Source organism: Pseudoliparis swirei, chromosome 14 (genome assembly GCF_029220125.1).
Source record: "Pseudoliparis swirei isolate HS2019 ecotype Mariana Trench chromosome 14, NWPU_hadal_v1, whole genome shotgun sequence".
Lineage (NCBI taxonomy): Eukaryota > Metazoa > Chordata > Actinopteri > Perciformes > Liparidae > Pseudoliparis > Pseudoliparis swirei.
This window is the reverse complement of record NC_079401.1, coordinates 10,977,118-11,000,709: the sequence shown is the minus strand read 5'-3', so window position 1 is coordinate 11,000,709 and position 23,592 is coordinate 10,977,118. Positions and strand designations below refer to the sequence as shown.

At 45.8% G+C, this 23,592-nt stretch overlaps 2 protein-coding genes and 1 long non-coding RNA gene across 4 annotated transcripts in view; 2 read left to right on the top strand and 1 right to left on the bottom strand.

Moving 5' to 3' along the window:
• Positions 1-5,902, top strand: part of LOC130204492 (double-stranded RNA-specific editase 1-like) — a 35,651-nt gene extending 29,749 nt beyond the window's left edge. For both annotated transcript variants that reach the window (XM_056431257.1, XM_056431256.1), the window contains exons 8-11: positions 282-450; positions 3,848-4,029; positions 4,203-4,381; positions 5,541-5,902. In XM_056431257.1, coding sequence (XP_056287232.1) covers positions 282-450; positions 3,848-4,029; positions 4,203-4,381; positions 5,541-5,717 — 707 coding nt within the window. In that variant the 3' untranslated portion in view covers positions 5,718-5,902. The remainder of the gene's footprint in view (positions 1-281; positions 451-3,847; positions 4,030-4,202; positions 4,382-5,540) is intronic.
• Positions 5,903-15,467: 9,565 nt separating this feature from the next.
• On the bottom strand, positions 15,468-17,917 carry LOC130204213 (fucolectin-1-like). Its single transcript, XM_056430759.1, has 4 exons — positions 17,879-17,917; positions 17,105-17,358; positions 15,884-16,020; positions 15,468-15,784 (listed from the first exon to the last, which is right to left on the bottom strand). Exons 1-4 carry the CDS (start codon positions 17,915-17,917, stop codon positions 15,564-15,566), a joined length of 651 nt encoding a protein of 216 aa, XP_056286734.1. The 3' UTR covers positions 15,468-15,563.
• A 1,528-nt stretch (positions 17,918-19,445) lies between these two features.
• On the top strand, positions 19,446-21,435 carry LOC130204475 (uncharacterized). The gene is made up of 3 exons (XR_008833668.1): positions 19,446-20,176; positions 20,383-20,478; positions 20,902-21,435. It is a non-coding gene; the product is annotated as an uncharacterized LOC130204475 (long non-coding RNA).
• Positions 21,436-23,592: the final 2,157 nt, after the last annotated feature.

Sequence of the window (23,592 nt, the reverse complement as noted above, 5' to 3'; positions counted from 1 at the left end):
CTCACCGTGAGGTCCTGAAGGATCCATTGCTCACCATGGGGTCCTGAAGGGTCCATTGCTCACCATGGGGTCCTGAAGGGTCCATTGCTCACCGTGAGGTCCTGAAGGGTCCATTGCTCACCATGAGGTCCTGAAGGGTCCATTGCTCACCATGGGGTCCTGAAGGGTCCATTGCTCACCGTGAGGTCCTGAAGGGTCCATTGCTCACCGTGAGGTCCTGAAGGGTCCATTGCTCACTGTGAGGTCCTGAAGGGTCCGTATTGTCTTGCTCCCCATCTCAGACCAGGGGGATCGACACCCTAACAGGAAGGCCCGCGGCCAGCTGCGCACCAAGATCGAGTCTGGTGAAGGAACCATCCCGGTGCGTTCCAGCAACACCATCCAGACCTGGGACGGGGTCCTGCAGGGCGAGAGGCTGCTCACCATGTCCTGCAGTGACAAGATAGCCAGGTATGTGTTGATTCAAGATTCAAGATTCAAGATGTTTTATTTGTCACATACACACACAGGGTGTGCAGTGAAATGAAAGTGGCAATGCTCAGCAGGAATGTGCAAGGGCAACAAGTACACACTATTTACAATAAAAAACAACACAATATTTACAGTAAGTGTGTGTGTGTGTGTGTGTGTGTGCCTAAGAGGGGCAGTTGTGTGGGTCTATGTGGGGGTCCTGGTGAGGTCGGAGTTCACAATCCTGATGGCCTGAGGAAAGAAACTCCGTCTCAGTCTCTCTGTTCTTGCAGCGTGACTACGGAGGCGCCTGCCTGACCGCAGCAGCTGAAACAGTCTGTTGTTGGGGTGGTGAGGATCCTTCATGATCCTGCCGGCTCTGGTTCTGCACCTCCTGGTGTACAAGTCCTGCAGGGTGGGAGTGTAGTTCAATAGTGCGCTCAGCCGAACGCACTACTCTCTGCAGAGCCTTCCTGTCCTGAGCGGAGCAGTTGCCAAACCAGGCTGTGATGCTTCCTGTCAGGACGCTCTCTACAGCTCCAGAGTAGAAGGACTTAAGGATCCTCTGGGAAACTTTAAATTTCCTCAGCTGCCTGAGGTGGTAGAGGCGCTGCCTTGCCTTTCTCACCAGAGTGTCTGTGTTCGTTGACCATGTCAGATCCTCGGTGATGTGGACTCCCAGGTATTTATACCGCTCACCCTCTCCACAGTAGTCCCGTTAATCCCCAGTGGTGAGTACGTCCTCTGTTGTTGTACCCTCCTAAAGTCCACAATCAGCTCCTTAGTTTTGGTGACATTCATGATGAGGCTGTTGTCCCGGCACCAGAGTGACAGATCAGCAACTTCCTCCAGGTAGGCCTTCTCGTCGTTGTCGGAGATCAGGCCCACCACCACTGTGTCATCCGCAAACTTGATGATGGTGTTGAGCTGAACCTGGCCACACAGTCATGTGTGTACAGGGAGTACAGTAGGGGCTGAGGACGCAACCCTGGGGGATCCTGTGTTCAGGGTGAGGGATTTGAGGTGTGTCTGCCCACCCTGACCACCTGTGGCCTGGCGGTCAGGAAGTCCAGGATCCAAGCACACAGGGGGTGTTCAGTCCCAGCTCAATCAGCTTGCCGCCAGTCTGGAGGGACTATGGTGTTGAAAGCTGAACTATAATCAATGAACAGCAGTCTCACATAGCCCCCTCTGGCTGTCCAGATGAGAGAGTGTGGTGTGCAGTACCTGGGAGACAGCATCATCCGTGGATCTGTTTGGGCGATAAGCAAACTGCAGCGGGTCCATGGAGGAAGGAGGAAGGCGCAGATGTAGTCCTTTATCAGCCTCTCAAAGCATTTCATGACCACCGAGGTGAGGGCCACCGGTCGGTAGTCATTCATACATGCTGGAGAAGCATTCTTGGGCACAGGGACAATAGTGGATCTCTTGAAGCAGGCGGGGACCACGGACTCAGCCAGGAGAGGTTGAATATTGTGGTGAACACTGGAGCTAGCTGGTTAGCACAGGTCTTCAGTACTCGCCCAGATATGCCATCTGGACCTGCAGCTTTCCTGGTGTTCACCCTCAACAGAGCCCTCCTCACACTGTGCTCGGTCACAGAGTGTGTGTTCATCCCCAGCGGTAGAACTCACCTCGGCTACGCTTAACGGTGTTGTTGTTAGCGGCGAGCTAGCGCTGTTGTTGCTAGCCTCAAACCGTGCATAAAATGAGTTCAGGTCGTCCGCTAGGGATGCGTCGGCACTCACCATAGCGCGGGTCTGCTCTGGTAGTCTGTGATAGTCCGTAGCCCCTGCCATAGGCGCCTGGTGTCGCGCTGCTCCATCTGTGATTCCACTCTGTCTCGGTACCTCCTTTTGGCTTCCTTCACCGCCTCCTCAGTCCATAGACCGCTGCCTTGTACTCGTCCATGTTGCCGGATACAAGACCGGAGTTATAGGCAGCAGTACGGCGTTCACAGCTTCACGGATGGATCTATCAACCCACGGCTTTTGGTTAGGAAAGACCCTAACTTTACCGTGGGGACGATGGTGTCCGCTGGCGTTGCTATGAGGCTCATTGCTACTTCATAAACTCGCTGACGTCACTGGAACTGGATTGGATCATGTCCCAGTCGGCGACACGCAGAGCGTCCTGTAGCTCAGCCTCTGATTGGTCAGACCACCGCTTACGCCTCGTCACTACCGCTTCCGCGCGATCTTTGCCGGTACTCGGAAGCAAGAAAATGGCGGCATGGTCCGATTTGCGAACGGAGGAGAGAGACAGCCTTGTAGCCTCTCTTGAATGGCGTATAGCAGTGGTCCAACGTTCTTTCCCTCTGGTAGCACACGTAATGTGCTGGTGAAAGTTCGCATGACTTTTTAGGTTAGCCTATTAAAGTCCCCAGCCACCACCACAGCCGCGTCGGGATACTTGTTCTGATGCCGACATAACACATCATGTAGGTCCGATAGTGCTACGTCGGTGTCCGCTTGTGGTGGTATGTAGACGGCTGTGGTGATGACCGAGCTGAACTCCCGGGGAAGGTAGAATGGACGGCATGAGATCGTCAGATGTTCCAGGTTCGGCGAGCAGGAACGAGAAAGAGTCTTAATGTTCACTTCCTGTCCAGATAGCCAGCTGTGTGTTCACTTCCTGTTCAGATAGCTAGGCGTGTGTTCACTTCCTGTTCAGATAGCCAGGTGTGTGTTCACTTCCTGTCCAGATAGCCAGCTGTGTGTTCACTTCCTGTTCAGATAGCTAGGCGTGTGTTCACTTCCTGTTCAGATAGCCAGGTGTGTGTTCACTTCCTGTTCAGATAGCCAGGCGTGTGTTCACTTCCTGTTCAGATAGCCAGGCGTGTGTTCACTTCCTGTCCAATACATATTTACATATTCAAAGTCAAATCAGCTGCAGCAGAAGTTTTAACCTTTGTGATTTTTGTTCAAGCTATCTTAGTTTAATTTGTAATTCTATTAACGGACGTGTTCAAACTGTCTCGTGGCCGTCTCTGTTGTCAACACACCTGAGTTACCTGTGACTGAGGACTGTTGACTCATGGGAAATGATGTTCATGAACGGATGCTCCAATCTGGACTGTTGTAGAAACACCAACCTGGATCCGGTTCTGGATCCATTGGGTCCGATAGTCCTCTCCATCGCCACGATGTGTTTCACATGGAACATCTCTCTGTACACTCAATATGAGCAGTGGGAGGAGGTGATGTCATCGTACATCAGAGGGCCCTCCAGACCCCCTTGAGGTGTTCAGCAGACCCTGAGGAACCCTGAGGATCCCTGATGACCATGTGCATGTGTCAAGAGGAGAATTGTCTTGATGTCGTGCTGCAATCGGGCCACGAGGGCGTCGGAGAGGCTCCATGAGCCCCGTGGATGATCTCTGCCTGTCCCCCTTCAGGTGGAACGTGGTTGGGTTCCAAGGCTCTCTGATGAGCTACTTCACCGAGGCCATCTACTTCTCCAGCATCATCCTGGGCAGCCTGTACCACGCGGACCACCTCTCCAGAGCCATGTACCAGAGAATCACGGAGATCGAGGACCTGCCTGCGTCCTTCGGCCTCAACAGACCGCTGCTCAGCGGTGAGGAGCTCAGTGAATAATGAATGGTTCACTCTGAGGACGAGTCATTCAAGAGAGGTTTTCTCAGTTCATGAAACGGAGTGTGAAAGGATGAGGCTCATGGAGGTGATCCCCCCTGGTTGTCATCCTAGTACCTCGTGTTTGTGACATGTGTTCCACGTCCACTGTGACAGGAATAAGCAACGCGGAGGCTCGGCAGCCCGGGAAGGCTCCCAACTTCAGCGTGAACTGGACGGTGGGCGACCAAAGCTTAGAGGTGGTGAACGCCACCACGGGGAAGGACGACCTGGGCCGACCCTCCAGGCTCTGCAAGCACGCCCTGTACAGCCGCTGGACGCGCCTGCACTGCAAGGTACCGCCCCAGTACGGCCGTACTTCATGTACACGCATACAACACGTGGTAGTGATGAGAAGCAGTCGGTGTAAACAGATTGGAAAAGGGGCGGGGCTTGTATAAAACATAGCTGGCAGCTGATTGGATGACGAGGTGTTAAGGAAAGAGAAGATTGACATGCTTTCCTTCATGAAATGTATAAATTAATTATTATTAATTAGAAAACTCGTCAAAAATGTAAGAAGACTCGGTCTCAGGTCTCAGGCTTCAGGTCTCAGGTCTCAGGCTTCAGGTCTCAGGCTTCAGGCTTCAGGTCTCAGGTCTCAGGCTTCAGGTCTCAGGTCTCAGGTCTCAGGTCTCAGGTCTCAGGCTTCAGGTCTCAGGCTTCAGGCTTCAGGTCTCAGGTCTCAGGTCTCAGGTCTCAGGCTTCAGGTCTCAGGCTTCAGGCTTCAGGTCTCAGGCTTCAGGTCGGTCCATCAGAATCCACTTGGTACTCAAATTATACATCAAGTCGTATTAAACCATAATCTGGCCTCTCACAGCTAAGACCACGTTGATGTTTCCCCCTGACCCCTAGCTGACCTTGTTCTTACCTCCTGACCCCTAGCTGCCCTTGTTGTTTCCCCCTGACCCCTAGCTGACCTTGTTCTTGCCTCCTGACCCCTAGCTGACCTTGTTGTTTCCCCCTGACCCCTAGCTGACCTTGTTCTTGCCCCCTGACCCCTAGCTGACCTTGTTCTTGCCTCCTGACCCCTAGCTGACCTTGTTCTTGCCTCCTGACCCCTAGCTGACCTTGTTCTTGCCCCCTGACCCCTAGCTGCCCTTGTTGTTTCCCCCTGACCCCTAGCTGACCTTGTTCTTGCCTCCTGACCCCTAGCTGACCTTGTTCTTGCCCCCTGACCCCTAGCTGACCTTGTTCTTGCCCCCTGACCCCTAGCTGACCTTGTTCTTGCCCCCTGACCCCTAGCTGACCTTGTTCTTGCCTCCTGACCCCTAGCTGACCTTGTTCTTGCCCCCTGACCCCTAGCTGACCTTGTTCTTGCCTCCTGACCCCTAGCTGACCTTGTTCTTGCCTCCTGACCCCTAGCTGACCTTGTTGTTTCCCCCTGACCCCTAGCTGACCTTGTTCTTGCCTCCTGACCCCTAGCTGACCTTGTTCTTGCCCCCTGACCCCTAGCTGACCTCCTCCCTGCGGATCAGAGCTCCGCGGCCCGGCAGCTACCACGAGGCCAAGCAGGCGGCGGTGGAGTACCACGGGGCCAAGCAGGCGCTCTTCAGGGCGTTCCACAAGGCCGGGCTGGGCGCCTGGGTGAAGAAGCCCAACGAGCAGGACCAGTTCGCCCCCCCGGTCTGAGTCCTCTATGGTGCTCCCTCCCTGGTGGACTAACTCCCCTCTGGCGGTCTGGGCCGGACCGAGGCTCCACATCCGATGTCAGTGCTCCTTCCTCTCAGCCAGCACATCGCTCGTATGATTCAGTCGGTTATGCAACTTTATACAACGGACACGCGGAGAACAGACTCCAGGGAAAGGAAGCGTGTGCAGGGCTCCAGACTGCGACCAAATGGTGCCCTAAAGAAAATTAGACACAGTGAATTTTTTCATCATCTCGCGCATCAAACCGCGAACAGTATTTATTTCTTTTTTTTTTTTTTATAAAATTTTTTTTTTGCTTACACTTGTTCTACACGCCCTAAATAAAATTAGACACACACGCGAGTAAATTTTAATCATCAGACGGCATGCGCGACCAGTAAATTAGCAGATTTTTTTTTTGTTATTAAATATTTTTGTTGCTTACAAACTTGTTCTACACTTCAGCCCACTATAGTTAGCGGTAATGCCTGAATGACTGGTTTGCTAACCGACATTAACTCCAGAAGAAGAAGAGGGAGGCGAAAACCGAAGCAGAAGAAGGCTGGCCTGTGTGTGAGCGCGGGGGCAGCGGAGACACAACGAGGGCGAGGGCCGCAGAGTGAGAGGTCAGAGGGGATCCTCACCACCGAGCGGCGTCCCCCGAGTTGAATCTCTGGGTCGACTCAGCCGACTCTCACATGTCTGCCCCGACAGACTGATGCTCACGGTAAACGCATTGGATCGGGAGCGCGCGAGGATTTTGATAAAGTTAGCGGAAGGATTTAAGTGACAACATCCGGTTTTGCAAAGTTAGCGGAAAGAACCACGTGAAACAACATCCGTTTATCAAAATAAGATGTCGACAAATCATACACGAACATATAAAAGTAAACAATGAACTGATGTTGTATCTTTAGAGATAGTTTCTGAGATTTAGCTTAAATTATGCTAACATTAAAACATTTTTACTGGACCAAGGAAGAGTTTATAAAAATTAGTCAGTCTTTTGTATGTTAAAAAAAGTGTATATAGATTTCCCCAAGAGTTCCAGGAAATGAATGATGCAGATGTGTTCCATACATATCTGAAATCCCCGACAATAGCAATCAAACTATTTTAATGTATCAATTAGGACATTTTTCAAAGTAAAAGTCCTAAATGTTTAAAGAAATCTGTAATTTCTTTAATGTTTGAGGTGCTTTATATATGTATTTCCTCATAGTCCTAGGCAATAATGCTACACAATAAATAGAATGCTTCAATCAACACCGTGATCGGTGATTGGTATTATCGGATCGGCAGATACTGATTTCAGTGATCGGTGATCGGTATTATCGGTGATCGGCAGATACTGATTTCAGTGATCGGTGATCGGTATTATCGGTGATCGGCAGATACTGATTTCAGTGATCGGTGATCGGTGATCGGTGCATCTCTTGAAACCAACAAATGTTTTGATTGGCCACATCAAGTGCAACATGCACATGCTCAAGGTATGTTTTCTTCAAATATGTTTAAACTCAATACAGTAACTTCTGAAGAGTTCTCTGTTGTGAATGTTTTGCAGTTCATGAAGGCAAACAGGCATAAGATTGTATATTGTCAAATTATTTATCAGTAATACAGTAAAAATGATGGGAAAACTTTGCAAGTCGATTTATAGTGTGTCAGGGTTCTTCCTGCAGAGAAAATTTGGGCGCGCGCCTAAGCCGTTTTCCCGAGCGCCTATGACAAATCCCGAGCGCCTAAGGCAAAAAAGTCTGCGATTAAAAAAACTACGAACTTCGATGTCGGCGCGCGCATCGCTCTGTCACGCGAGCCGAGAATTGTTGACGGGGGTGGGGGGGGGTGGAGATTTCCCCCTGTTATAATAGTAGGGGAAACACTGGAGTTGATAAGCGTGTCTTCTTGTCTGATCAATACACAACTGTGAGGTGCGTGAATGGACCGAGCGGCCAGCTGCTGATCACTCACTCAACAGCTCGACCTGCACGAATAGACATTTTTTTTGGGGAGCACCGAAGACCCATTTTGACCCAGGAAAAACCCTGTGTGCGCCCCTAAATTTTCTGCTTGCGCCCCTAAAATTTTAAGTTAGGGGCCACTGTGCTCCTAGTAAAAAAAGTTAGTCTGGAGCCCTGGTGTGAATAGCGTCGTTAGTTTAAAGGTCTTGTTTCTATTTCAGTGATGCGGTCATTGTGCATGTGTGTTTATACCAAATCCAACGTTCTCTGAGGTCACATGACATTGTCTTTGCTATGAAATGCACACTGAGATTCATAAAATGACAAAAGACTTCAGAAGATCCTCATCCACAGCTCCAAAGACCGCTATATATATATATGTATATATTTATATATACATATATATATTTATATATGTATATTTATTTATATGTAAAGATACTAATGTATATATGTACATATATACATGTAAATATATATATTTATATATATTTATATATATGTGTATATATTTACATATATACATTCATATATATGTAAATATACATATATATATATTAGGGCTGTCAATCGATTAAAAAAAAGTAACTAATTAATCGCACATTTTGAAATTCATTAATCGCGATTAAAAGTTTTTTTCTTCTTCTTTTTAAAGACCAAACTTCACACAGCTGTGTTTTCAAAGAGGCTCCTACCGATACAGTGCCAGCGAGGTATTTAATATTGTGGATGATAAATTGTTTCTTCAGTGAAACATCCAGATTAGTGAAACAAGGTGCATTAGAGACACATTGGTCCTGTCATCTTTAACACTGAACAGCAGAACCAGTGAACTTGGTGACTGACTGACATTCACATATGTCCTGTTAACCCTCTGGAGGCTGGGGGCATGTTCTCCATTTTACAAAAACATGTAAATTCACCTTTTAAAGGCGTTTGCATATGACACATACCCACGTGTTCTACATCAAACATTCCAGAACAATCTCAGCTCTATTCAATGAGGCTCAGTTGTCCTCGCGCCGTGTTCTCTGCTCTCTGACTGACAGGCTGCTAATGAGCCTCACCCGTGAGGTGGGAGGTCCTTTGTGATTTACTGAGTGTTCATTGGTTGTTTTTTTCGCAAAATGTTGACAGACAAACGGATTGACCAATCACGGTGAAGGTTTCGTGTGACGAGTTCTTTCCGCGCCGCGTCCCCCGACACGTCGCCCCTCCGTTCCTCTGTGTGTCAGAGGAGGAGGAAGGAGGAGCAGGAGGAAACACGACTGATTCATCCACGAGTTAAACTCATTTATGATCCTTATTTTCGCAGAGAAATAATTGTTTTAAAAACGGAAACAGTGTTAAACCGTACTGCCGCGGTTTGACACTCAGAGGAGTGTAAAAACTATATATATATTAGGGCTGTCAGCGTTAATTTGGCCGCGTTAACGCACTAAAATATTTTAACGCAACTGTGTTTACTTCCGGTGTGCCTTGAAGTTTTTACACTCCTCTGAGTGTCAAACCGCGGCAGTGCGGTTTGACACTGTTTCCGTTTTTAAAACAATTATTTCTCCGCGAAAATAAGGAGCATAAATCAGTTTAAACTCGTGGATGAATCAGTCGGGTTTCCTCCTGCTCCTCCTGCTCCTCCTTCCTCCCGTCTCCCCCTCTGATATCACAAAGGACCTCCCACCTCACAGGTGAGGCTCATTAGCAGCCTGTCAGTCAGAGAGCAGAGAACACGGCACGAGGACAACTGAGCCTCATTGAATAGAGCTGAGATTGTTCTGGAATGTTTGATGTAGAACACGTGAGTATGTGTCATATAAAAACGCCTTTAAAAGGTGAATTTAATTTGTTTTGTAAAATATATAAAATGCCCCCAGCCTCCAGAGGGTTAACGTGACATATGTGAATGTCAGTCAGTTACCAAGGCCACTGGTTCTGCTGTTCAATGTTAAAGATGACAGGACCAATGGGGTCTCAATATACTTCTTTTTTTACTAATCTGGATGTTTCACTGAAGAAACAATTTATCATCCACGATATTAAATACCTCGCTGGCACTTTATAGGTAGGAGCCGCTTTGAAACACAGCTCTGTGTGAAGTTTGGTCTTTAAAAAGAAGAAAAACAACTTTTAATCGCGATTAATGAATTTCAAAATGTGCGATTAATTAGTTAAATTTTTTTAATCGATTTTTTAAGCGATATTTGTATATACACTACCGTTCAAAAGTTTGGGGTCACCCAGACAATTTTGTGTCTTCCATGAAAACTCACTTTTATTTATCAAATGAATTGAAAATTGAATATAAAATATAGTCAAGACATTGACAAGGTTAGAAATAATGATTAATATTTGAAGTATTAATTTTGTTCTACAAACTTCAAGCTCAAAGGAAGGCCAGTTGTATAGCTTATATCACCAGCATAACTGTTTTCAGCTTTGCTAACATAATTGCACGGGTTTTCTAATCAGACATTAGTCTTCTAAGGCGATAACACAATGTACCATCAGAACACTGGAGTGATGATGAAATGGGCCTCTATACACCTGGAGACATGTCATTAGAAACCAGACGTTCCACCTAGAAGAGTCATTTACCACATTAACAATGTATAGAGGGTATTGTTGATTAATGTTATCTTTATTGAAAAAACAGTGCTTTTCTTTGAAAAATAAAGACATTTCTAAGTGACCCCAAACTTTTGAACGGTAGTATATGTGTATATATATATGTGTATACTGTATATATTATATGTACATATATATATGTATATAGAAATATATATGTGTATAGATATATCTATGTGTATACTGTATATATTTTATGTACATATATATATGTATATAGAAATATATATGTGTATAAATATGTGTATATATATATATATTATATGTACAAATATAGATATGTAAATATATATATTTATATATATATATTAGTGTTATTTCTCTTTTAAATGTTGCTTGTTCTGTTGCAGTGATAATGATGATAATTGTTGATGTCACCATGAAGATGGTTCAAAGTTAAATTCGCCCCATTATTAGAGGACGGCCTCTTTTAATACAAGCAAAACATAGAATGTTTATTTTTGTATGAATTGAAGAACCAATGAAACGTCAGAACACATGTCGTATAAGTGGGAGACATGTTTTATATTTGAGTTCAAACTGTACAAACTGAGGTCCTTTGAGCTTCCGTCTGTGTTGGAATAAGAACGTTGTTGAGGAGTCGTGATGATTCTGGACATGTTCTCCTCGACAACAGGTTGTTGTTGTTGTTGTTGGCGAGCGTTCATCCGTCTCCTCATGACCTTTGGCCCTTGTGGTTTGGGGTCATTTCCTGTGGACCACACAAAGGAAACCCTTCTCTCCTAATATGCGCCCGGGATCAGGGTAACAAGCTTATGCAACGAGTCTGAGGCGGTCCCCCTGCAGGACTCCAGTGGACCAGAACCGGCTTCAGGTGACAGCTCACCAAAGATGATGTCAGCGTCCGTTTGTTTTTATTTCCACACATTCAAAGGTTGTTTTTTATTCCTGTATTCTGCTCCTCCTCTTCCCCGATGATGGGATGTTTTATATGTGAAGTTCTACTTCAGAACCACTCCCTCCCTCTTGAGCACAGACAGCATCTAGATGTCACGTCCCGGTCGAGCTGGGTTTCAAGTTTACTTGTTGGAACTTTCAGACGTTCATCCCGAACCTCTTTTCTTTAATACACGTTCTTCTCTTCTCTCTTTGAATGTGTGTTCCTCCTGCTTCTCGTTCCTGGCGATGCGTCCTACTGAGCATGTGCAGACCTGTTCCTGTCTCAGCATTCCTGGCTCCAGACTTGGGCCCTCAGGGTTTTTGGAGGTACATGCACTTTTTAAAAAGGGAACGTATGACTTGTTCCACATACTTTGGAGGTCAAGCTAAGGTGAGCGGATGAGTGGATGAACCTGGTCCGCTGTGTTCGGGCCTACCGGTCCATGTGTTGTTGCTGGGAAGCCTCCGCAATTCTGATGGGTTCATGCATTATGTTATTGGTTTTCCACCCCCCCCCCAAAAAATATTGCAAGCCTGTGGGACCTGATGCATGAGCTCTTCCTGTAAAGCATGAATATAACTATGAATATAGAATATGTAGAAACTCAAGTCACTGAGCTACTGATTTAATAAAATGATGTTTCAGTCATTTAGTTTGGTGTCTTTGCTTTTCAAGGATTATGGATGATGGTGGTCTGGGTTTCTGGACACCCTTCAACATGTCTGAGTTTCTAGACACCCTTCAACAGGTCTGGGTTTCTCGACACCCTTCAACATGTCTGGGTTTCTGGACACCCTTCAACAGGTCTGGGTTTCTAGACACCCTTCAACAGGTCTGGGTTTCTGGACACCCTTCAACATGTCTGAGTTTCTGGACACCCTTCAACAGGTCTGGGTTTCTAGACACCCTTCAACATGTCTGGGTTTCTGGACACCCTTCAACATGTCTGGGTTTCTAGACACCCTTCAACAGGTCTGGGTTTCTAGACACCCTTCAACAGGTCTGGGTTTCTAGACACCCTTCAACAGGTCTGGGTTTCTGGACACCCTTCAACAGGTCTGGGTTTCTGGACACCCTTCAACAGGTCTGGGTTTCTGGACACCCTTCAACAGGTCTAGGTTTCTGGACACCCTTCAACATGTCTGGGTTTCTGGACACCCTTCAACAGGTCTGGGTTTCTAGACACCCTTCAACAGGTCTGGGTTTCTGGACACCCTTCAACAGGTCTGGGTTTCTGGACACCCTTCAACATGTCTGGGTTTCTAGACACCCTTCAACAGGTCTGGGTTTCTGGACACCCTTCAACAGGTCTGGGTTTCTGGACACCCTTCAACATGTCTGGGTTTCTGGACACCCTTCAACAGGTCTGGGTTTCTGGACACCCTTCAACATGTCTGGGTTTCTAGACACCCTTCAACAGGTCTGGGTTTCTGGACACCCTTCAACAGGTCTGGGTTTCTAGACACCCTTCAACATGTCTGGGTTTCTGGACACCCTTCAACATTCAACAGGTCTGCTTCTGGACACCTTCAACAGGTAGACACCCTTCAACAGGTCTGGTTCAACAGGTCTGGGTTTCTGGACACCCTTCAACATGTCTGGGTTTCTAGACACCCTTCAACAGGTCTGGGTTTCTGGACACCCTTCAACAGGTCTGGGTTTCTGGACACCCTTCAACATGTCTGGGTTTCTGGACACCCTTCAACAGGTCTGGGTTTCTGGACACCCTTCAACATGTCTGGGTTTCTGGACACCCTTCAACAGGTCTGGGTTTCCCCGACTGGTCCACAAGAGCTTTAGAGGTTCAGTCCTTCATCCCCGACTGGTCCACAAGGGCTTTAGAGGTTCAGTCCTTCATCCCTGATGATGATTGTAGTACCACCAATCAGAACTAGTGTGTCACCTTGAATTGTTCCTGACAGTAACTCTACCAATGTGTGTAAACTCCATTGCTCCTGCTCATGTTGGTGTATAACATATTCTTTATTCATCTTCCTCATGCATCTTTCAAGCATACCCTTTGAGATTTAATGTAATAACATTACTCGATACATCATGTCACACAAAGAATCAACAAGTCGTAGTATAGTCGGCTAAACCTCAAAGATTTCTCTGAAATGACACCATGAATTCTGCCACATAAAGGTCTGGTCGAGTCATATCGTCACTACGCCTACCTGTAGCGCCTAACTGTAGTGTCTGCCTGTAGTGTCTGCCTGTAGCATCTGCCTGTAGCGCCTACCTGTAGCATCTGCCTGTAGTGTCTGCCTGTAGTGTCTGCCTGTAGCGCCTACCTGTAGCATCTGCCTGTAGCGCCTACCTGTAGCATCTGCCTGTAGCGTCTGCCTGTAGCGCCTACCTGTAGCATCTGCCTGTAGCGCCTACCTGTAGCATCTGCCTGTAGCGCCTACCTGTAGCATCTGCCTGTAGCGTCTGCCTGTAGCGTCTGCCTGTAGTGTCTGCCTGTAGCATCTGCCTGTAGCGCCTACCTGTAGCATCTGCCTGTAGCGTCTGCCTGTAGCGCCTACCTGTAGCATCTGCCTGTAGCGCCTACCTGTAGCATCTGCCTGTAGCGCCTACCTGTAGCGCCAACCTGTAACATCTGCCTGTAGCGCCTACCTGTAGCATCTGCCTGTAGCGCCTACCTGTAGCGTCTGCCTGTAGCGCCTACATGTAGTGTCTGCCTGTAGCGCCTACCTGTAGCGTCTGCCTGTAGCGCCTACCTGTAGTGTCTGCCTGTAGCGCCTACCTGTAGCATCTGCCTGTAGCGCCTACCTGTAGCATCTGCCTGTAGCGCCTACCTGTAGCGCCGACCTGTAACATCTGCCTGTAGCGCCTACCTGTAGCGTCTGCCTGTAGCGCCTACCTGTAGCATCTGCCTGTAGCGCCTACCTGTAGCGTCTGCCTGTAGCGCCTACCTGTAGCGTTTGCCTGTAGTGTCTGCCTGTAGCGCCTACCTGTAGCGCCTACCTGTAGTGTCTGCCTGTAGCGTCTGCCTGTAGCACCTACCTGTAGCGTCTGCCTGTAGCGCCTACCTGTAGCGCCTACCTGTCGCGTTTGCCTGTAGCGTCTGCCTGTAGCGCCTACCTGTAGCGTCTGCCTGTAGCATCTGCCTGTAGCGCCTACCTGTAGCGTCTACCTGTAGCATCTGCCTGTAGCGCCTACCTGTAGCGCCTAACTGTAGCGCCTAACTGTAGCATCTGCCTGTAGCGCCTAACTGTAGCATCTGCCTGTAGCGTTTGCCTGTAGCGTCTGCCTGTAGCATCTGCCTGTAGCGTCTGCGTGTAGCGTCTAACTGTAGCGCCTACCTGTAGTGCCTACCTGTACCGTTTGCCTGTAGCATCTAACTGCAGCGTCTGCCTGTAGCGCCTAACTGTAGCGTCTGCCTGTAGCATCTAACTGTAGATACCTGAAGGGGGCGCCATGAGGTATCTGATGGGGGCGCCATCAGATACCTGAAGGGATACCTGAAGGGGGCGCCATGAGGTATCTGATGGGGGCGCCATCAGATACCTGAAGGGGGCGCCATGAGGTATCTGAAGGGGGCGCCATCAGTTACCTGAAGGGGGCGCCATCAGGTACCAGAAGGGGGCGCCATCAGATACCTGAAGGGGGCGCCATCAGTTACCTGAAGGGGGCGCCATCAGGTAACTGAACGGGGCGCCATCAGCTTCCTGACGGGGACGCCATCAAGTACCTGAAGGGGGCGTAATCAGGTACCTGAAGGGGGAGCCATCAAGTACCTGAAGGGGGCTTAATCAGCTTCCTGAGGGGGGCTTAATCAGCTTCCTGAAGGGGGCGCCATCAGGTACCTGAAGGGGGCGCCATCAAGTACCTGAAGGGGGCGCCATCAAGTACCTGAAGGGGGCGCCATCAGGTACCTGAAGGGGGCGCCATCAAGTACCTGAAGAGGGCGCCATCAAGTACCTGAAGGGGGTGCCATCAAGTACCTGAAGGGGGTGCCATCAAGTACCAGAAGGGGGCGCCATCAGGTACCTGAAGGGGGCGCCATCAAGTACCTGAAGGGGGCGCCATCAGGTACCTGATGGGGGCGCCATGAGGTGTGAACTGGTTAAGCACTGTGGGGTCTGTTCAAACTAAATGATTTTTAAGAGCAGGTTCCCATGTGGAACCTCACCTTTAACCCCCAGAGCCGGGTGGGGCAGCGTGGACTCTCAACCCGTTATGCATATACAGCGGCAGGGGGCGGGGCTTCAGAGCATACATTAGTTGAAAAACACACTACGTCGTCATTTTAACAAGAACAAAATAAATGCACTAAAAGTCAAATAAAATACAAATAAACACGTCCAGCACAGTTTAAAATGTGATGTGATTCAAACCGAATGTTTTACTTTACCTGCGCAGTCCCACCCACACGTGTGCGGTGAGGGGGAAGAAGGCGGAGCTCAGCAGCTCCTCCACCTCCCTCTGCTGCTCCTCGCTGCGGATGCTGAGCAGCTCCCCGTAGAAGTCCCTGCAGAAGAACAGGGCGTCCGACCAGCTCCGCCTCTCCTCCAGCAGCAGCACCACCTCACGGCCCCCCACCACGGCGCCGAGGCTGGGGAACGCCGGCTCTGTGGGCGTAAGGGAAGGGCTCTTTGTCTCGCTCCGATCTGTGAGAGCTTTTCTAAATCCTGTATCATTGTACATAAACCATCATGCTGATGGAGTACCTGCTTCCACCTGCACCTCACACAGGGACAGGTAAGCTCTGGGGTTAGTTTGGTACAAGTTGACCAAGTGGCCGACCATCCCCCCACAGGGGAAGGTTCTGGTAGCTCCGGCCGCGATGGACGGGATGACGGCACACCTGGCCGAGAGAGGGAAGAGACTTCTGGCTTAAAGGGACCGGCAGACCGGCTGACCTCCGACACGTGTTGGAGGTCAAGGGAGTCAAGGGAGCCTCTTCCCCTCAGCGACCCGAGTCATTCACAGGGTCCAGAACGGTTACGGGCCTCGTGTCCCCGTGAGGTGGGAGGGGCTTATCCGCTCGATGTGCGATATTTGTCTCAAGGTGCGTCCACTGAGGAAGCTCCTGCTGCTCAGTGTGACACATCAAAAGGTCAGAAACATGCACACAGAACCATGGAGGTGCCATCTGGAACCAAATATGGTTCTTCAGAGTGAACCTTTCAAACCAGGGTTCTTTAAAGAACCATTTGCTGAAACAGTTCTTCAAAGAACCTTTAAACATGGTTCTTTAACCCTTGTGTTGCCTTCGGGTCAATTTGACTCGATTCAATGTTTCACCCTCCTGTCGCCTTCGGGTCAATATGACCCGATTCAATGTTTAACCCTTGTGTTGCCTTAGGGTCAATATGACCCGATTCAATGTTTAACCCTCCTGTTACCTTTATATTTACTAACATATTTTACCCTTGAGGTCAATATGACCCCAGCTATTAAAATCTCCAGAAAATTATTAGAATTAATATTGTTTTCCACGTTTAAGTGTGAAGTACTTTATGTTTGTTTGTTGACTCCCGAAAGAACACCGACATTAAACATTGAATCGGGTCAAATTGACCCGAAGGCGACAGGAGGGTTAAATATTGAATCGGGTCAAAATGACCCGAAGGCAACACAAGGGTTAAGGCACCATTTTTGGTCCCACAAAGAACCTTTAAACATGGTTCTTTAAGGCACCATTTTTGGTGCCACAAAGAACCTTTAAACATGGTACTTTAAGGCACCATTTTTGGTTCCTCAAAGAACCTTTCAAACCGGGTTTCTTTAAAGAACCATTTATTTTAAAAGTTCTTTAAAGAATTTATAAAGGTGTCTCAAAGAACTTCAAACATGGTTCTTCAGTAGGTGACGGTTTTTAGTAGAACCACAAAGCCTTTTAAAGAACCTTTCAGAACCGTTGTGTGTTCTGGAGTGGTGGAGCTCACCTGGGGTTGTTGTTGCCGTTGTTCTCGGTGGAGTCCCCCACCATGATGACGGCGTTGTTGATTCTGCTCACTGAGGACAGCCGGTTGGTGACGCTGTAGGCGGTGGGCAGGCTCAGCCTCCACCAGCCCGGCTGGCCCGTGTTCCAGGTGTGTGAGCAGGAGCCGTTGTACAGGTTGGGGTCCGTGTTCCCGTCGATGGCTCTCGAAGGGACGTAGTCGTTGTAGGTGGAGGACTGAGAGGCCGTTCCCCTGCACTGTAAACCCGAACGTCCAAATTAATCAAATAGATTAAGTAGTGTATACTCAAAGTTTTAGAGAAAGTTCTACTAACTTAAATATGTCAAGTTGGTGGAACATGTTCTTCTTTTTGAGTAATTTTAACTAATATATTTTGATTAAATGGAACTATTTTGTAAAACATAACGTACGCCCAACGTAATAGAATTTAGTAATTATATGCTGCTAATGATAAAGTCCTGTTATTTCTATTGTTTTAAATATGGATGATTTTAAAATAAACCTAAATCACATGCTAAAATACAATAAAAGTGTAAAATACACAGTAAAATGTGCTTTTAGTTGTTTTTTAGTCAGTATCATAAAAGACTATTGAAGTTGTCATGATAATACAAAATAACTAGTAACATATCAACGACAAATAAAACGTAACGCTGAAAATTCACATTCAACTTGTAGTGTAAATCAACTTGGAGTCATAACGTGTTTTGGCCGTTATCAAAGTGCATTATGGGGATTTCGGAGTCGTTACTTTACTTTCGTCCTGCACCCTTTCGCACGAGGCTGTGGTGTCATCGTCGACTCGGACTGTTTTCAAGGTGAGTGAGATCTTAAGTGTTTTTATATATACGTTAATATGTGTAATGTGTTTAGTTACATTATGTTACAATCAGCCAGTTGCCAAACCTCGAAAAACTAAAACTTAAAATAATTTCCTAGACTTTGCGAGAGACATTACGAGCTAGCTACGTCTGCTTCACTCGCCGAGACTCCAGTCCTCTCCCGGAGTCTGTCTCTCAACTTCAGCAGTGGCTGGTTTGAGCTCAGAGACACAAGTGGCGGCTAACGTTGGCTAACGTACGCTCCTCGTGTACTAAGGTACTATAGCTAACGTAACGACGTACCAGCGGAGGAGCACGAGGTGTTCCACTAAACTACCTTGTTCGACTGAGAACATCATGCTATCTAACGTACGCTAGCTAACGTAACTTGACAGTGATCTCCCGTGCTTCTCTGTTGGTTCACGGGGAGCGCCCGGTGTTTATGCTTGACTGTTCACGTCACTCGCATCTCTGGCATTTCTTTTGTTTTTGTGCACGTCAAATAAAAACCACGTTATTGTTAGACCCTGTATGGAAAATCCTAGATAGATAGTGTTTTACGGTGGTGTTATTGAGACTTGCATGTAAGCTGCATAAATGAAATGTTTAGATATGCCACCAACAAATTATGTATTGTCAACTATGTTTGTCAGTGCATTATACCAGCGGTTCCTAACCTGGGTGTCAGGACCTCACAGGCTGTTGCATGGGAATCACAACGTGTTGTGGGAAGAGTCCTTAAGTAAGAAATATCAAAGAACAGCACAGAAAAATCTTGTTTGAAGAAATAAAATGAAATAATTGACAGTAATTGTACTATGGCATAGAATTTGCATCAACCTATCTCCACTAAAAAAAAGTATTTCTGAAAAGGTGGCCAACCAGTAACATATTTTTGGACTCATTTAAAGGTTAAGAACCACACATTATATATTTTTAGAATGAGAAAAATTGTGCAAAGAATGTGTTTGTAATAGCATTCAAAACTCAGTCTTTCCTTTTCTTCTCTTCTCTGATGAATAGGGAAACAGTTACCGGTCCTTTTTTAGTCAGTGTTCTTTCAAATCAAATATTTACTTTTAGTTTTACATCGCATACAAAAATGGAAAACATGCCATTTTAAAGCAGTGTTAGCTGTAGTCCATGATCATGTTTTGGTAAGCTAATAGTAATTAACTTGTTATATTAATTAGTAAGTAATAGTAATTCTGTCTTTAAAGTTTTAGATGTTGGTCTAAACTTTGTCATTTTTTTATTTGCCTTTTAGGTTGCTGGTTCCAAAATAATCTGGAAGTGTAAGTTGTGCGCAGCTTCTTGCACCTCCAGAATACAGTTATTTAGACACTGTAGGCTGCAGCACAGCCACTTTTCCAGAATAAGCCCTCTTCCATGCCTCTACACCGATTGCATTTGCACGTTTCAGACACTTAATTCACTGAGTACTCATTTATCAATATATCATACAGAGTCAGGGGCCTGTGTTATTCAAATGCTCCTTATGCACATTTCAGCAACCCTTTTCTAATTCAGCCGTTTTCAGTCATCTCAGAAAGCATTTGAAAAATCATGAAACGGTGACATGCCCATATAAGGATTGTAGCTATATCACAAATGTGTACTCCTCGTTCAATTCTCATAAAAGTAGAGAACACCAAGCAGGTCTTGCATCTGACTTTCAAACTGATATTGTCAGTGAGGATCCCCATATTCTTCAAGCCAGTATTTCTGAGGAAACTAGTGATTCGCATGAAGAATGCCCAGAGCAGAGCAGAGAAGTGGGGAACGGTGATCAGTGTGACACTGGCAGTCTAAGAAATCAACTTAAAACAAATTTACAAATTTAGCTTCTTTATTTCTAAAGATGCAGGCTATCCTTCATGTCTCGAACACAGCTATTCAGGAAATAGTAGACCACTTGAATCAGATCTTCTGAGGTAATATGGATCATCTCTCTTTAAGTGAAAATTGTGATTCTTATTCATTTGACCGCTATTGTCGGCTTAATAAATGTGCTAGATTCTTCAAATTGAATGTTTTTTTATTTGTTGCTGTTATTTCAATGTAGTTGTATGCAGAGTTCCAGAGGATAACCAATCAGAACCTGCCCAACCGATTCTATGCTGAGCTTGACCGCCATCTTCCACGACTAATGACTTTATTTAGGCAGAAGGCATCAAGAACTGGAAAGACAGCAGATGCTCTGGCTGAAATTTTAAAAATCCACGATGAACAGGTAAATAGATTATTACACACTTCATAGGTTTAACTGGTGGAACTTCGAACAGGTTCAATGACTCAAATGAGCTTTGTGAATTTTGCAATTAGTCCACTCTGTGTTTGACATTTGTTTGATTGCATTAAAGATGTGAACAGGTTATTTGTGGCCATATGCTCTGAATGGATTATTTTAAATGTACAAATGTGTTTTTATCTGAATAGGAAAACCAGGACATACACACCAAACGTACGACTGTTCTCCACGGCCTCCCTGTCTATCTGTGCGAGGATGTATCTGGATTCTTCAGAACCTGCACAGTGAGTCTTCTTAAGTCACTAACAGATTCTACGTGTGCATGATGTAAACAGTTCATCAAAATACTAATATCTTTTAGGACTTACCTTTGTTTAGTCTACCCATACACTTTTCGGATATAGTCTGTTTTCGCCTCACTACAAAGGAACTGTATTGGCAAGTGAGAAGATGTTCAGTAAAACATGTTCCTGTAAATGTCCTTTAGCTTGGTTTCAGTCTCACCACTTGGATTCTCTGGTAATTTGATTGATTTGTGTGTGCAGAACATGGATCTTATGTTGTTCCCCTCTTACAATGAGACACAGGTCTCCCTTGTAAAAGAGGCCTTTGTTTTCATTGGGACTTGGTTAAGGAAATATACATTATGTCATCTGTGCTGTTCCATGTGTTAGTTTGTGATTGGTATCTCTTTTTCATTCATTCAGGACGAGTCTGATGAGCCAGAGCTTGATGGGGTTGCAGTGGGCCTCCTTACTGTCACCAGTGACAATAACACAAGTGCAGTTCACTACCACCCTGTGAAAATCTCTGTGATTATTGAAAGTGATGTCATGGTTAGTCTCCCCAGACTTGGCGATGCCTTCCTGGTAGTCTTTGGATTCATGTATGCACTACACCTCAGCTACCCCAAAGCACTTACCAAGACTTTTGAGTTCATTCAAAAGATCTTACTTGGCCTAGAAAGTGGCAAACTGTCACCGAAGTTGCAGACCCTCAAGAATGTTTTGATGACCTAGAAACGGAAGGCTGCAGCGGTATACCATTATAAAAGGTTCAACATGTTCAAGTTAAAAGGTCTATGATCACGTCTTGCAGCTTTGCAATGCAGCGCCATCATGTGATCTGTTCATGTATGTTATTGTGTTGTGTATTATGGAGGAAAAAAAGGCAGAGGTCATGGTTCTCGGGTTGTTATCTTTGTGCAGATAAAAAAAAATTAAATTCTTTTATGCCTCATGTACGTGTTTCCTGTTAATGTCAATTTATCAACAATATTTAACCCACTATAGCGGTAAAGATCATCATTATCTTTTAAACGTAAAGATACAATTTATTTTGGAAGTTTAACTTTGGTTGCAAAGTTGAAATGTTTTATTTGTTGTGCCCATATTCATTCAAATAATTAAAATGATCAGCCACTATAAAGATGGAAGTTTTCTTTTTTCCTGAAAATGTTCTGAAACAGTTCTGTTGTATTTAATCCAAAATGCCGCACTATATACTCAGGAAGCCAAGAGCAGTGTTTTTTCGCTATAACAAAAAATTTTGGTATTGTTTTATGTCACCAGCTCTAAGTTTAAGCTCTACAATTTATTAAAGTATATTTTCAAATTATTTATTTTAATATTGCATTGTGCTAAATGTGAGTGCAAGAAAATACTGTTCAATAGATAGATGTTCATGACTTAAATTTTGAGTTTGTTAAACTCAATGTAATTGAGGCAATAAATTGCCACAAAAAAATTAAGTTTCGAGTCTTATCTTTTTAAGTAAACAAATTCAAAACATTTGACTAATGTGAACTCGAAAACATTGAGTTTGGTTAACATGAAATGGTGTGGTTGTGTACTTTATTTTTTTAAGTTCTGTGAACTTATTCCAGTGGTTTGAAAACTTGAACATTTTAAGTACTAATAACTGAAAATAATTGAGTTGAGCTAAATTAACACTTTAATTTAAGCTGTAATCAAAAGGTACAAGTAGCAAGTCATCAAACTTTTTAAGTTCTGCAAAATCAAATTAAAAAGTTCATTAACTCAAAAAATTTGAGGCAATATATTGCCTCAAATTTTTTGAGTTCTACTAACTTATTCGGGTTTACAGTGTGGGCGCCACATTCCGACCGCTGACTGCAGGGACACGAGATCAGAACCGCTTCAGGCCCACCTTCGCCGGCTGCATTGCCCTTCACTCAGTTTCAGCACATTCAAAATGGATGTTTCTATAAAAAATGCGTCGGGTCCACGCGTCGTGATATACATATATATATATATATATATACACTACCGTTCAAAAGTTTGGGATCACCCAGACAATTTCGTGTTTTCCATGAAAACTCACTTTTATTTATCAAATGAGTTGCAAAATGTATAGAAAATATAGTCAAGACATTGACAAGGTTAGAAATAATGATTTGTATTTGAAGTATTAATTTTTTTCTTCAAACTTTGCTTTCGTCAAAGAATGCTCCTTTTGCAGCAATGACAGCATTGCAGACCTTTGTCATTCTAGCTGTTAATTAGTTGAGGTAATCTGTTGAAATGTCACCCCACGCTTCCTGAAGCACCTCCACAAGTTGGATTGGCTTGATGGGCACTTCTTGCGGACCATACGGTCAAGCTGCTCCCACAACAGCTCAATGGGGTTGAGATCTGGTGACTGGCCACTCCATTACAGACAGCAAGCTGCCTGCTTCTTCCCTCAAGAGTTCTTCACAATGTGGAGGTGTGCTTTGGGTCATTGTCCTGTTGGAGGAGGACATTGGCTCCAATCAAGCGCTGCCCACAGGGTATGGCATGGCGTTGCCAAATGGAGTGATAGCCTTCCTTATTTAAAATCCCTTTTACCTGGTCCAAATGTCCCACTTTACCAGCACCAAAGCAGCCCCAGACCATCACATGACCTCCACCATGCTTGACAGATGGTGTCAGGCACTCTTCCAGCATCTTTTCACCTGTTCTGCGTCTCACAAATGTTCTTCTGTGTGATCCAAACACCTCAAACTTGGATTCATCTGTCCAGAACACCTTTTTCCAATCTTCCTCTGTCCAATGCCTGTGTTCTTTTGCCCATACCAATCTTTTCTTTTCATTGGCCAGTCTCAGATATGGCTTTTTCTTTGCCACTCTGCCTAGAAGGCCAGCATCCCGGAGTCGCCTCTTCACTGTCGACGTTGACACTGGCGTTTATGGGTACCATTTAAAGAAGCTGCCAGTTGAGGACCTGTGAGGCGTCTATTTCTCAAACGAGAGACTCTAATGTACTTGTCTTCTTGCTGAGTTGTGCACCGGGGCCTCCCACTTCTCTTTCTGCTCTGGTTAGAGCCCGTTTGTGCTGTTCTCTGAAGGGAGTAGTACACACCGCTGGAAGACATTTTCAGTTTCTTTGCAATTTCT